Raw genomic sequence first — 13,801 nt, forward strand, 5'->3', positions numbered from 1 at the left:
AGCTCAACAGCGTAAGTGCCTGCCTGGCAAACATGAGGGTTGTGAGGTCGTGAGTTCTATCCCCAGTACCACCAAAAAAAAAAAAAAAATTCTTCCCACCTACAAAAAGACACTATTGGGGTGCCTGTTGAGACAACTATAACTGCCAATCTCCAGACAAACACTTGCTCCCAGTCTTAAGGGCATCTTGTAGCCAAAAAGTTATTTTACTTCTGCCAGATGGCCAGGCCTCAATACAAGCTTGGTAATGGCTGCCACCCTCCATGACTTAAGAGTTTTTGCTACCATTATGGCAAAAGGTAAGATTCCTTATCTGCAGGCCTTTTTTGCTCTCCAGGCACCTCCCTTCCTCCCTCATTCAGGCATGTGAAACAGCCCAAACATTTCTGGCACACTCCACACGGCCAAATCCCCCTCTGCCATACCCACAAAGCTCCCCTTGTTCTCCCCCACCTCCCACCTCTCCCACTACTCTGTCGCCATCTTCTCCTCACCTCACCACTCTCTCCCCTTCCGGCTCCTTCTCGGCTCTGCTGCCATTTTCTCCACCAACACAACACACCAGTCTTGTTCCTCCCACCAGCAGCTATCTTGTTCCTCCTCTTACCTGCCATTGTCTCCCTCCTATCCCTACCCCAACCCTTGTCCTAATGCCTCCACCACAGCCTCTCCACCTGCTTCTCAAGGTTTCAAATACTGATGGCCTGATTCGTGTTTCTGTTCCTTTTACTCTCTTTGATCTGTCCCATAAACTAAACACCTTGTCAGTGGACCCCACCACTACATAAAAGAGCTCCACTTTATAGTTAATTTTTATAACATATTACAAAGATTTTTATATCATCCTTATATCTACTCTTTCCCCTTACAAAATACTCAACTATAAAAATCAGCCCAAACTAAGGCTGACTACAGACACCAAACAAATCTTGACCCTCAAACCCCACAAAAAGATCTTGCCAAACTGGCCTTTTGTGTCTTCAATAATAGAGACAAACAACAAAAAACAAAGTAACCTTCAAAAGACTAAAATTAAATGCCAACTTTTGGCTACAACACTCAAGGCTTCTGGGAAAACTAAACTAAACCAAAACAAAATGAAAACAAAACAAAACCTTCCCCTCTGACCATGCTTCAAGTGTAGCAGAAAAAAACACAGGGCAGGAGCCTGCCCTAACCTGCAAACTCGACTAGAACCATGTCCCATCTGCAACCAGGAGGGTCACTGGAATTGCAACTGCCCTGTGTGCTAGAGTGGGTAAGTCATCAACTTCCCTGCCCTCACAGGATATGACATCACTGCTGCCTCCCAACTCATCAACGGCTAAGCTGCTCAACATCACCACTGAAGAGGACTGATGGGGCTCGGGGTCCACAGCCCCCATTAATGTATCTCTCTTAGAGCCCAAGTCTTGTTAGCCAACTCAGGTAAAACACTCTCTTTCCTTTTGACATGGAAGCCACTTATTGCGCTCTCCCTGAGTTTTTGGTCAATGTTCCCACTCTACACTCTCCATGACAGCCAACCTACACGACCTCTCCAGACAGGACTCTGCCTTGCAGATTCCAACCCCTTTTCTTTACACACAACTGTCTTGTTATCCCAACCTGTCCTGTACCCCTTTTAGGTAGAGAGTGTCTCCAAAAACTCATTTCTCTTACACTTTCTCTCTCCCCGCTGGCTCTCGTACTCCAAACCCAATCATCATGTGCTGCTGACTCAGCCTTTTCCCTTCCCTCTTCCCTATAGACCCTACAGTCCGGACAGCTCCAATCCCACCAGTGCCACCCACATCACTCTGGTGCTAATTCACCTCAGAGACTCCTCCATTTTCCTTTGTGTTTCCAAATACCCAGTAGCCCCTAAACATCAATGGGGGCTCAAACCTATAATCTGCCTCTTGTTAACTAATGGGTTTCTAAAAGTCACCCACTCGCCTTACAACACTCTTATTTTCCCTGTCCTCAAATCCAATGGTTCCTACTGTCTAGTCCAAGATCTCAGAGCTCTTAACAATGCAGTAATGCCAATTCACTTGGTGATGCTGAACTGTCTCATATTCCTCCATGCATCTCTCATTTTTCTGTATTAGACCTTAAAGATACATTTTTCACTATTCCTTTACACCCTGATTGTCAAGATTTCTTTGCCTTTACATGGACAGGTCCAGACACTCTCCAATCTACACAGCTTACCTAGACAGTCCTATCTCAAGGCTTCAGGGATAATCAACACTTCTTCAGCCAAAACTTTGCTGCTGACTTTGTGGCTTTAAATCTTAAACCTAACACTCTTCTCCAATATGTTCTCCTCTGTGTTTCATCCTATGCTCCAGCTATACAACATACAGCTTCTATACAACATACAGCTATACAACATACAGAGTATCTCCCACCAAAGCCCAAATAGCTTCACCTGGGTCTCACCTCACCCCTACCACTCACTCTATAACCTCAGACCACAAAGTTCTTCTCCATAACCTCCAGGTGCCCACTACAAAACAAGTTTTATCTTTTCTAAATTTAGCAATCTTCTTTCACCTCTGGATTCCTAACTCTGCTATAACAAGCCCAACTTCTTTATAAGGTGTCTAAAGGTCCTCTATCAGAGCCTCTCAACCCTGCTACTCCTATATACTCCTCATTTTCAAAACTAGAAGAGGCTCTTTTAAAGGCCCAAGCCCACACTCTCCCTAATCCAACCCAACCTTTTGTACACTCCATCACCTTAATAACTTTATTTCATACAAAATATTTCCTGCCCAATGACACCTTCTCACCTATAAGTTCACTTAATACTCATACAAAATCCTATAATCATCATCTTTGCTAGCGGCTTCCTCAACCTCAGTCACCTTACTTTCTACCTCTGATGACTCCTCTCCACAACTATATTGTGGTCTTACAGATGACCCCTACACCGTCCCCTACATTAACAATACTCCTTGCCCTACAGTTTCTGGTATATGGTTCATAGAAGGCAGCTCAACCAACACAGACACTCAAAAAAGAGCAAAATATGCCATAGTCAACAGCTCTAAGGTAACAGAGGCAAGCCCACTGCCACCCAAAACATTTTCACAACTCAAAATATACATTTAACATCCTTTACTCTCATACTACTTGGCAAAAAACAGATCTAATTAATACTCAAGGGAACCCCATCACTAATGCACCTCTCATTCTCAAACTGCTAGAGGCAACACAACTTCCAAAACAGATAGCAGTCATTCACTATAAGGGACACCAAACATCATCAGACTCTCTCAGGATAATATCTTTGCAGACACATAAGCCAAATTAGCTACACAACAGCCATGTCTCTCTCTCACTTTCTCTCCCTTATTCCAAACACCTTGGCCTCACCTCAATATTCAGCTACACTACAATCAATTCACAAATCCACTTATAGCCAAAACACTCAGAGATAAATTTTCCAAAAATCAAAGCTCCTCCTCCCAGATCAACAAGCCTTAAAAATCTTCACTAACATATATCACTGCTTTCATATAGACATAAGCCGTATATTATTTGTCAAGTCACTCACATGTGTCATCTTTGTGGCAAAACCTCTCCTCGGGGACATTTACCTGCTTCTTTCCCAACCCATCAACTTAGTGGACACACTCCAGATAAAAACTAATAGATTTTATACACATGGCTCATCATAAGATCTACCTGCCTCCACACCTATTCATAGCCCCACTGTTCTCTTCTTTCCTTTACTTCCTTGTCATTTTTTACTGCTGGCTTTTATTTTAACTGTCATACTTTGGACAATCTCTCCCTACAACACCAAGACTTTCCTATTTCTCGCTACAATTTTAGGCTCAAACACTTTACATTGCCTAAAATAAAGCCCTCAGTCTTACTCCCTCTTCCTTTATTCCTAGTCATTTTTCTTCTAGAACATATAACTTTACTGACAGCCTACTCCACAACTTTCAACCTCACTACTCCTCTCTGCCACATACATTCCAACTTAAAATCCCAAGTCCAAACTAGAATCCTCCAATACTGCAACACACAACAAATAACCCCAACTCAAACCAAGCCTCTTCCTATTCTTTATACATGCTCCCACAATGCCCCAGCCTTCACCTCCACTATCTCCAAAATTGATAACAAAACCCTTACAAGTAACTATACAGCCATCAATACATCTGTCACTCTTTGTTTCCCACACTGCCAGCTTACCCCTCCACATAAACATGAGACACAACTACAGAGCTAACAAAAAACATCTCTTTTTTTTTGGGGGGGGGTGCCAGGGATCGAACTCACGACTTCATGTTTGCCAACCAGGCACTTATGTCACTGAGCTAAACCCCTGGCCCTCATCACTTTAGACATAATCATCAAAAACACCTCCTTTCACCAATACTCCTTAGACAGAATATGAAGATATGCCTTTTATGATGGAGTGGGTCTCTCCCAAGAAAGACAAAAAAAATTTTTTTTCTCATATTTCACTAGACACCCATTGGGGCCCCCTAAGTAGTCTTGCTGACATTGTCTCTCTCCCCAATATGCTTAGACTCACCACACCACAGCTCTCTATTTCTTCTCTCCTTAATCAAACACTCATGACTCTCTCCGGCAACATTAAATCACTGACAAGGTATTTCCACCTGGTCTTCTCTGAGTGGCCAAGCCCCAACCCTCACCTTCACGGGGCCTCTCATAATACTTGTCATATTTTCACTTATACCTCCCTATCTTTTTAAACTTTTTTTCAAAATTTCTTCAACCAGGATATCCTTTCACTACCAGAGAACGCCTTCTCCTGACTGAGAGCCTTGCCACCAGCTTCTACATGGGCCTAAATCATCATTCTGACAACTACACAGCCCCCACCACAATGGCCCTCACCAACAGGAAGCAGTCTAAAACTGCTGCTGCCCCTGTACACCCATAAATCAAAAAGATGAGAATGATAACAGATTCTGTCAGCCTGGGGCTTAGCTATCTCTAACATAACATCCACTCAACTGAGCACTAGCCCAGAGAAACAATTTATCTCTCCAAAAGTAACTTTTATTGTTTTTCTAGTTCCAGGAAAAAAAAAAAAATCCTCCTGTTCCTTTTAGTGTATGTGCTGAGCTCTCTCCAATCCCAAGACTCCACAATCACCCAAGCACCCCACCCTGAGCAGAACTTCATAAAAACTGTTGCCCAGCTCCCCTTTCTAAGAGATCCTGCACCCTTCAGCAACCTTCCTGGACCCACAATAAAGGCTAAAGCTTGGTTATAATTCTCTCTCTCTCTCTCTTTATCTCTCAGTTGCACCACAAAAACCCTAACATCTAGAATATAAACTTCAATGAAAGTATTTGAAGCAGATTAGTTCAATGTGAGGACAGGATCTCAGATATTGAACACAGGTTTGCACTTAGAGACCAGGAAAAGAAAGATTTCTCAAAAAAAGCAAAGGGTCATAAGAAATCAATCCAGCAGCTACTAGAAGAGACAAAGAAGGACAAATTAAGATTAATTGGAATCAATGAAAAACCAAGAGATACCACAAATGACATTTTAAAATGTTCACAGACATCATGACAGAAAACTTTCCTGGTAGAAAAAAGAATTTGACATTCAGATAAATGAGACATATAGGACTCCAATTAGCCTCAGTCAAAAAGTCTACAGCCAGGGGCTGGGGATTTAGCTCAGTGGCATAAGCGCCTGCCTTGCAAGCAGGCAGTCGTGAGTTCGATCCCTGGTACCGATAAAAAAACAAAAAAGACAAAAAAAAAAAAAGTCTACAGCCAGGCATATCATACTCAAGATTCCAGAAATTCAACACAATAATAGCTGTTAGAGAAAAGAAACAAAATACCTATAAAGGAAAGTCCACCAGAATTACAGCTGACTTCTCAGCCCAAAATCTAAAGTCAAGGAGAGCTTGGAGTGAAGTACTTCAAGTTCTAAAGGAAGTTGAAGTTTCCTTTAGAAAACAACTTTCAGACTGATGTACCCCACAAAACTATCTTACAAAATTGATGGAGAAATAAGATACTTTTATGACAAAGGACATCTGAGGAAATTTATGACCACGAAACCAGCACTTCAAAATGTTCTTAAGGGCATTCTAGAAAGACATAATAAGGACTATGAACAGCAAATAAGGACCATGAACAGCAACAGAAGGAATCCACCAGGGGCAATTAGAGGAAGAGGCAAAAAAAGGGGGACAGCCAACAAAAGGACAATAACATGACAAGGATAAATCAATACATTTCAGTTATAACCATCAATGTTAAATGTCTTAATTCACCAATCAAAAGACACAGACTGGCAGAGTGGATCAAGAAGCAAGATCCAACAATATGCTGCATATAAGAAGCACACTTAATTCAAAAAGAAATTCATAGACTGAAAGTCAAAGGATGGAAAATAATACTCCATGTGACAGGAACCAGGAAAAAACAGGGGTAGCTACTCTATTTGCAGACAAAGTGAATTTCAAGACTTACTGGGAGAAGGTCACTATATCCTTGTAAAGGGAACAATCCAAGAAGAAGAAATAGCAATCATAAATATATATGCAACACATACCAGTGCATCCAACCATATAAAACAATTACTAATGGGTATGAAAAATGAAATAAGCCCTAATCCAATTGTATTAGGAGACCTCAGTACCTCACTGTCACAAAAAGACAGATCAACTAGACAAAAAATCAATAATGATATATTAGGACTAAATGAAACTTTTGAACAAATAGACTTAGTAGATGTCTATAGAGTGTTCTACCCCATGACATAAGAATACACATTCTTATCAGCTGCACATGGGATGTTCTCCAAAATAGAACATATACTGGCTCACAGAACATGCTTAAGAAAATGTAAAAGAATTGAAAATATCCCCTGCATACTATCAGACCACAATGCAATGAAATTGGAAATCCATATAAAAAGAAACCACAGCACTTCATAAACACAGGAAAATTAAATAGCACCCTACTGAACAATCAATGGATCACAGACAAAATTAAAGAAACCAGATCAAAAAGAGAGAGACAGAGAGAGAAAGAGAGAAGAAACTAGACAGTTTTCACAGATGAATGGTAATGACAATACAACATGCCAATACTTATGAGGCACAATGAAAGCAGCCATAAGAGGGAAATTTATAGCAGTAAATAGCCGTGTCAGGAAAACAGAGCAAGCACATATAAACAACTTAATGGTGAACCTCAAACTTCTAGAAAAAGAGAGGCTAAGCCAAAAGCTTGTATGAGGGAGGAAATTATAAAGTTCAGAGCAGAAATTAATGCACTGGAGACTGAAAAATAATACAAAGAATCAATGAATCAAAGAGTTGGTTCTTTGAAAGAGTAAATAAAATTGACAAACCCTTAACCAGCCTTATCAAAAAAGTAAACAAACAACTCAAATCCATGCAATTAGTAATAAAAAGGATGAAATACGACAGATCCTACAGATACCCAGACAATCATCTATACCTATTATGAAAACTTATATTCTAATAATATGGAAAACATAGAATAAATGGACAGATTCCTAGATACATATGAATTACCAGAGTTGAGCCAAGAAGATATAAAAATCCTAAATAAACCAGTATCAACAAATGAAATCAAAGATGTAATTAAAAACCTATCAACAAAGAAAAGCCCAGGCCCTGATGCATTCAAAGGATCCAACTAAGAAAGAGAATTATAGGCCAGTTTTCCTAACGGACATTGATGGAAAAATCTGCAAACAGAATTTAGCAAATCAGTTGAGTGTGGTGATGTATGCCTGTAATCCCAGCATGCCTGTAATCCCAGCACTTGGGAAAATGAAGCAGGAGGATCACTGCAAATTCAAGACCACCCTGGGTTACAAAGTGCTTTAAGGCTAGTATGAACTGCATAATAAGACCCTGTCTCAAGAAGCAGCAAATCATCAAGCAGATTATATATCAGGATCAAGTGGGATTCATCCTAGGGAGACAGGAAGAGTTCAACATACGTATATCCATAAATGTAATATACCATAGTAAAAGAGTCAAGGACAAAAATCATACAATCATCTCAATAGATGCAGAAAAAGCTTCTGACGAAGTCCCACACCCATTCATGATAAAAACTCTGTAGAAAATGGAGTAGATGGTCTTTATCTCAATCTGATTAAAGCCATCTATGACAAACCAAGAGCCAGCATCATACTAAATGGACAAAAAGAAGCTTTCACTCTAAAATCAGGAACAAGACAAGGATGTCCACTGTCTCCACTTTTATTCAATACAGTCCTGGAAACTTTAGCTGGAGCAATTAAGACAAGAGAAAGGAATAAAAGCAATAAAGATAGGAAAGGAAGAAGTTAAACTATTATTATTTGCAGATGATATGATACTTTACATACAAGACCCCAAAAACTGCATCAAAAGACTGGATTTAATAAGCAAATGCAATAATGTAGCTGGATACAAAGTCAACATGTAAAAATCAATAGCCTTGGGGCTGGGGATTTAGCTCAGCAGCATAACCGCCTGCCTTGCAAGCAGGTAGTCGTGAGTTCGATCCCTGGTACTGGTAAAAATGAAAAAGACCAAAAAAAAAAAAAAAAAATCAATAGCCTTGCTGTATAGGATTAATAAATTCACTGAGAGGAAAACAACAACAACAATAGCATCCACAAAAAATGAAATAACTGCTCATCAATCTAACAAAGGATGCAAAAGACCTCTACAATGAAAACTACAGTACTCTGAAAAAGGAGTTTGAAGAGGATATTAGGAAATCTCATGCTCTTGGGTAAGAAGAACTAATATAGTGAAAATGGCCATACTTGCAAAACACTTATACAGATTCAATGCAATCTCAATCAAAATTCTAACAGTGCCAGATGTGGTAGCAACACCTGTAATCTCAGCACTTGGGAGGCTAAAGCATGAAAATTGTTGAGTTTGAGACTAGCCTGCCCTACAAAGTGAGCTAAAGGCCAGCCTGAACCGCCATAGTGAGACCTTGTCACAAAAAGAAAAAAAAAATTCTGATAGCATATCTCACAGAATTAGAGAAAACAAAATTCATCTGGAACCAGAAGTCATCTAGAATAACAAAGGCAATTCTGGACAACAAAGACAAGACAGGGAGCATCACATCCCTAATGAGAGTATAAAGCTACAGTGATAAAAATTGTGGTACTGGCAAAACGCAGACTCAGAGATCAACGGAACAGATTAGAAGATGCAGAAAGAATTCTAGACACACTAAGCCATCTTATCTTTGACAAACGTGCCAAACACATTCACTGGAAGAAACGTAGCCTCTTTATTAAATGGTGCTGGAGGGGTTGGGGATTTAGCTCAGCAGCACAAGCGCCTGCCTTGTAAGTAATTGTGAGTTCGATCCCTGGTACCGATAAAAAAGAAAAAGACAAAATAAATAAATAAATGGTGCTGGGAAAACTGGCTCTACATATGCCAAAGATTAAAACCAAACCCTTACCTTTCACCATGTACCACACTAAAATCGGAATGTCTCAAAGAGTTTAATATTAAAACAGAAAACATGAAATCAACTGGAAGATAGAATAGGTAAAACTTTTTTGTCTTTTTGAGACAGGGTCTCACTACACTATTTAGGCTGGCCTTAACTCACTTTGTAGCTCAGGCTGGTCTTAGTTTGCAATGATCCTCCTGCCTCAATCTCTCAAGTGCTGGGATTACAGGTGTGTGCAACCATGCTCGGCTTCTTTCTTTCTTTACTTACTCATTTTTGGTACTGAGGGTCGAACGCATGACCTTGCACTTGCCAGGCAGGCATCGTCCCACAGATCTATATCCCCAGCCGTTAAAACTGTTGAAGACATTGGTGTAGGAAAAGACTTTAAACATTAAATTGAACAAGAACTACCACGAAGAATCAACAACTGGGATCTCATCTTATTGAAAAGCTTTTGCACAGCAAGAGAAACCACCAACAGAGCGGCAAAAGGACAATCCACAAAGTCGGAGATAATGTTTCCCGTCTGTTCCTCAGACAAATCAAGAACATATAAAGAACTAAAAAAATCAGCTCTCCCAGATTTAAAGACCCAATCCAAAAATGGGCATCTGAGATAAACAAAGGGTTAGCTCAGTGGTATTTAAGTGCCTGCTTGGCAAACATAAAAGTCATGAGTTTGATCCCCGGTACTTTAAAAAAAAAAAAAGAAAGAAAGAAAGAAAGAAAGAAAGAAATACAAATAGCATAATATGGGGCTGGAGATTTAGCTCAGTGGCATAAGTACCTGCCTTGCAAGCAGGCGGTCGTGAGTTCGATCCCCGGTACCGATAAAAATGAAAAAGACAAAAAAAAAAAAAAAAAAAAAAAAAAAAAAAAAAAACACCAAACAAACAAACAAACAAAAACAAATAGCATAATGTTCAATATCACTGATCATTCAAGAGGTGCAAATTAAAACAATACTGAGATTCTACCTCACCCCAGAAAGAATGGCTATTATCAAAGCAATAACAAATGCTGATGCGTCTGTGGGGAAAAAAGGAACTCTTCTCTACTGTTGGTGGGAGTACAGACTACTGTAACCACTGTTGAGATCAATGTGGAAGTTCCTCAAAAAAGTAGGACTAATGGTCCCATTCGACCGAGCTATTTGACTTCTGGGTATCTTCCCAAAGAATTAAAAACATCATACCACAGCAATATGTGTGCACCCATATTTATAGCAGCACAATTTGTAGTAAATATATCTTGGAAATATCCTAAATGCCCATTGACTGAGGAATGGATAAAAAAGATGTAGTGGTATTTTTATATAGTGGAGTACTACTCAGCCATAAAGGATAACTAGAGACTTTTACAGGTAAATGGATGTAACTTGAGTATACTCATTAGTAAAATAAGAAGACACACATGGGTAAACATCATTATTTCTCACTAGTGAGAAGCTGAAAGAAACAACATTTGTATATATGTATATGTATATAAAAAAGATAGTTAACATAGCTATATTACTGATTTCTCTGAGGTCATTGAAGAGAATGATTTGTGTTGATACTGTTCAGATCACTGCATACAAATGCTTGTGCTCTGGGTGAATGACTTGGGGATAACAATGAGCAACATTGTATCATTGTTGACCCCTGACTGACCAGTTTTGAAATTTAAAAAATATTTTTTCTCAGGCTGGGGATTTAGCTCAGTGGCATAAGCACCTACCTGCCTTGCAAGCAGGCAGTCATGAGTTCGATCCCTGGTACCAATAAAGAGACAAAAAAATTTTTTTTTCTCTTTGAAATAAAATGGATTTGACAAAAGAAAGAAAGAAAAAAAACAAAGCAAAGGAGAACAGAACAAAGAATATGTGACAACAACATGCCAGTTATCATGTATCCTGCAAAGCCAATAGTATTTACTATCTGGTTCTTTGTCCTGAATTTACACTACCAATGTGTATAGAGTAAATATTTTTACAGTGTCCAGTGACATAGAATCTGGGCCTGTCTGTTCAATAGAGCATTTACCTTTAATTAAAATGCAATAAAAGTTAATATTCAATTCTTTGGTCACAACTGCTACATTTCAAGTACTCAATAGTCACATACGGGTAACTGACAGTGTTGCACAATGCAGATATAAAATATTACCATTATCATAGGAAGTTCTATTGGAGACCACTATCCTACTATCAGTATCTACAATCAGCACCTTCTAGTTTCTTATTTATCATCAAATACGTAATACTATCATTTCAAACACTTTCTCTCAATTTACATGTATTTGTCACCTTGTAAACATTTCCAGCTATTCACATGGTCAAGAATTCTACTGCTTTGAACCTAACTTCTAATTTTCAAAATCTTACCACATATTGACTCCCCATCTCTGGAAATCATCTCTCCATGTTCTACTTCAAAAGTGGTCTTCTCTATGAAACCTACTTTATTCTCCATGGCTAACAGCATCAAGTCAGCTCTCCCTTCTCTGTGTTACCATTTATCCTATCTTGTATTTCAGTTACTAGCATATATTAACCATTTCCTTTTCTGGACTGAAAACACCTCTATAGGGGGACTCTGAACGATCTGCTCTGAGCCTTGGGTACAAGACAATCGAGGAATATGATTAATCCGATTCTAAATGAAACTGACTCCAACTTTAATACCTAGGGTAAATCTCTGCTTTGGTCTTTATCCAACAGCTTTCATCTCTGTTAACGTCTAATAAATCTATTTTTTAAAAGCTATCTCTAAAATTCCAATCAACAATAATTTATTCCCAAATTCTAGTATTTAAATAAACAGTAAGAAAGGTTTTAATTTAACCCTGAATACTGAATATAGAAAGATTTTTTAAAAATTAATTTGTGGCATATTAATGGTGACTTTTTAACGTTATACCTTGCAGACAACCAAAACGTTGCTGCGCACCCTGACCCGACACTGTAAATAATTCATGGCGAGGCAAGAATTTAAACATCACTCACCTCTGTCACTTCATTTACAGCCAAAAGCGCACGTCTGAACTACAAACGCCTGAGCTCCTGGGGACAAGACGCGAGGGTGTGAAGAACAGCCGCGAGCCTTGACAGAAGACGGCGCGGTGAGGCGACCAGAGGGCGACCGAACGCCCAGGGAGGGCAGAGACGCGCGAGGAAAAGGCCGGCACAGCTCCGGTGGAGGCGAGCCGACCCCAGCCTCACGGCTGCCGCTGCCACCTCCGGCCTGGCGCTTTCCTAGTCCGCCAGGGAGCGAGAGCGTTCCCCACCTCAGACCGCAGGCCCCAACAAGGGCTCGGACAAAAAAAAAAAAAAAAACCCAGGCCCACCCAGGAGTCCGGCTCCTTACCCGCTGCAGCCCACCAGCTCAAACTGTTTGGGGTCCGCGCGCACCTCGGAAAAAACGTCACCTCCCCACACCCAGTCAGCCTCAGCAGAAGATTCAAATCTAACCGCCCAGCTGTGGCGCATGCGCATAGCCGCTCCACGCGACGGCCCCACCCCTTGTAGCCCCGCCTACTCCGCTCCTAAGAGTCCTTGCGTTAGAATTCTTTGCTGCCCTAGATGCCAGTGCGGTTTCGTTGTTTATCTCATTTTCTATCGAATTTTCTTCATCTGTCTTGAATGTAGACTTCCTCACATCACGGGAGCAGCCATCTTCTTTCAATTATCTGCTGTGGTGATTGTACGGAGGTTTCCGTACAAAATGGCGACTTTCACAAGTTGCGTCACGTCCCTCTAGTGTCACTCCCTATAGTAATCAGGAAGAGACAAGCTCCGGAGACGAGGTGGCCGAGTGGTTAAGGCGATGGACTGCTAATCCATTGTGCTCTGCACGCGTGGGTTCGAATCCCATCCTCGTCGGTAGGCAAGTTGTTTTGCTCTACGTTTATAACCAACGAATGTAAATTTATTTCGAGATCATATAATTGAATATTCTGTTTCATTCTCCACTGCTGGTTTGACCAAATATAAAACCTCCCAGTTGTGAGGTTTCCATTATTACAGACTCTTGCCCTAGAGTTTTCGTATCCGAACCAGACTTCACTACAAAAGCTACCGCGACACGTAGAGTTCGACATTCTCTTCCAGGCTACAGGTATTCAAGCAATGAATACGCTAGGAAACGTTAAAAAGATGTTGACCCTGCTACGCGGGAGACTGGGACAGGAAAATCGCAAGTTTGAGGCCAGCATGGGAAATTTAGCAAGACCCTATCTCGAAAATTAAAAGGCTGGGGATATAGTACAAGACTACCTTGGCTTACATGTGAGTTTAAGACCAGCCTTAACCACATAGTGGGGCCCTGTCTAAAAAAAAAAAAAAAAAAAAAAAAAGAAGG

General features: G+C 40.3%; 1 protein-coding gene and 1 non-coding gene across 6 annotated transcripts in view; one reads left to right on the forward strand and one right to left on the reverse strand.

Moving 5' to 3' along the window:
- The window catches only part of Knl1 (kinetochore scaffold 1), a 76,349-nt gene extending 63,203 nt beyond the window's left edge, over nt 1–13,146 (reverse strand). The window contains exons 1-2 of one of the 5 annotated variants that reach the window (XM_063250283.1): nt 12,980–13,146; nt 12,448–12,504 (exon numbers count right to left, since the gene is read on the reverse strand). Coding sequence is in view for 1 of the 5 variants with exons in the window: in XM_063250279.1 (XP_063106349.1) it covers nt 9,729–9,732 (4 nt within the window). In the remaining 4 variants the exon portion in view is untranslated. Of the gene's footprint in view, nt 1–9,728; nt 9,816–12,447; nt 12,587–12,808; nt 12,955–12,979 lie in introns of those variants that run through there. The other 4 variants (XM_063250281.1, XM_063250282.1, XM_063250279.1 and 1 more) reach the window with 4 other exon arrangements.
- Nucleotides 13,147–13,241: 95 nt separating this feature from the next.
- Trnas-gcu (transfer RNA serine (anticodon GCU)) lies at nt 13,242–13,323 on the forward strand. Its single transcript has one exon. It is a non-coding gene; the product is annotated as a tRNA-Ser (tRNA).
- Nucleotides 13,324–13,801: the final 478 nt, after the last annotated feature.

The sequence above is a fragment of the Cavia porcellus genome, unplaced genomic scaffold (genome assembly GCF_034190915.1).
Source record: "Cavia porcellus strain 051 isolate PalLab524CR breed Dunkin Hartley unplaced genomic scaffold, mCavPor4.1 scaffold_6, whole genome shotgun sequence".
NCBI classification, from domain to species: domain Eukaryota; kingdom Metazoa; phylum Chordata; class Mammalia; order Rodentia; family Caviidae; genus Cavia; species Cavia porcellus.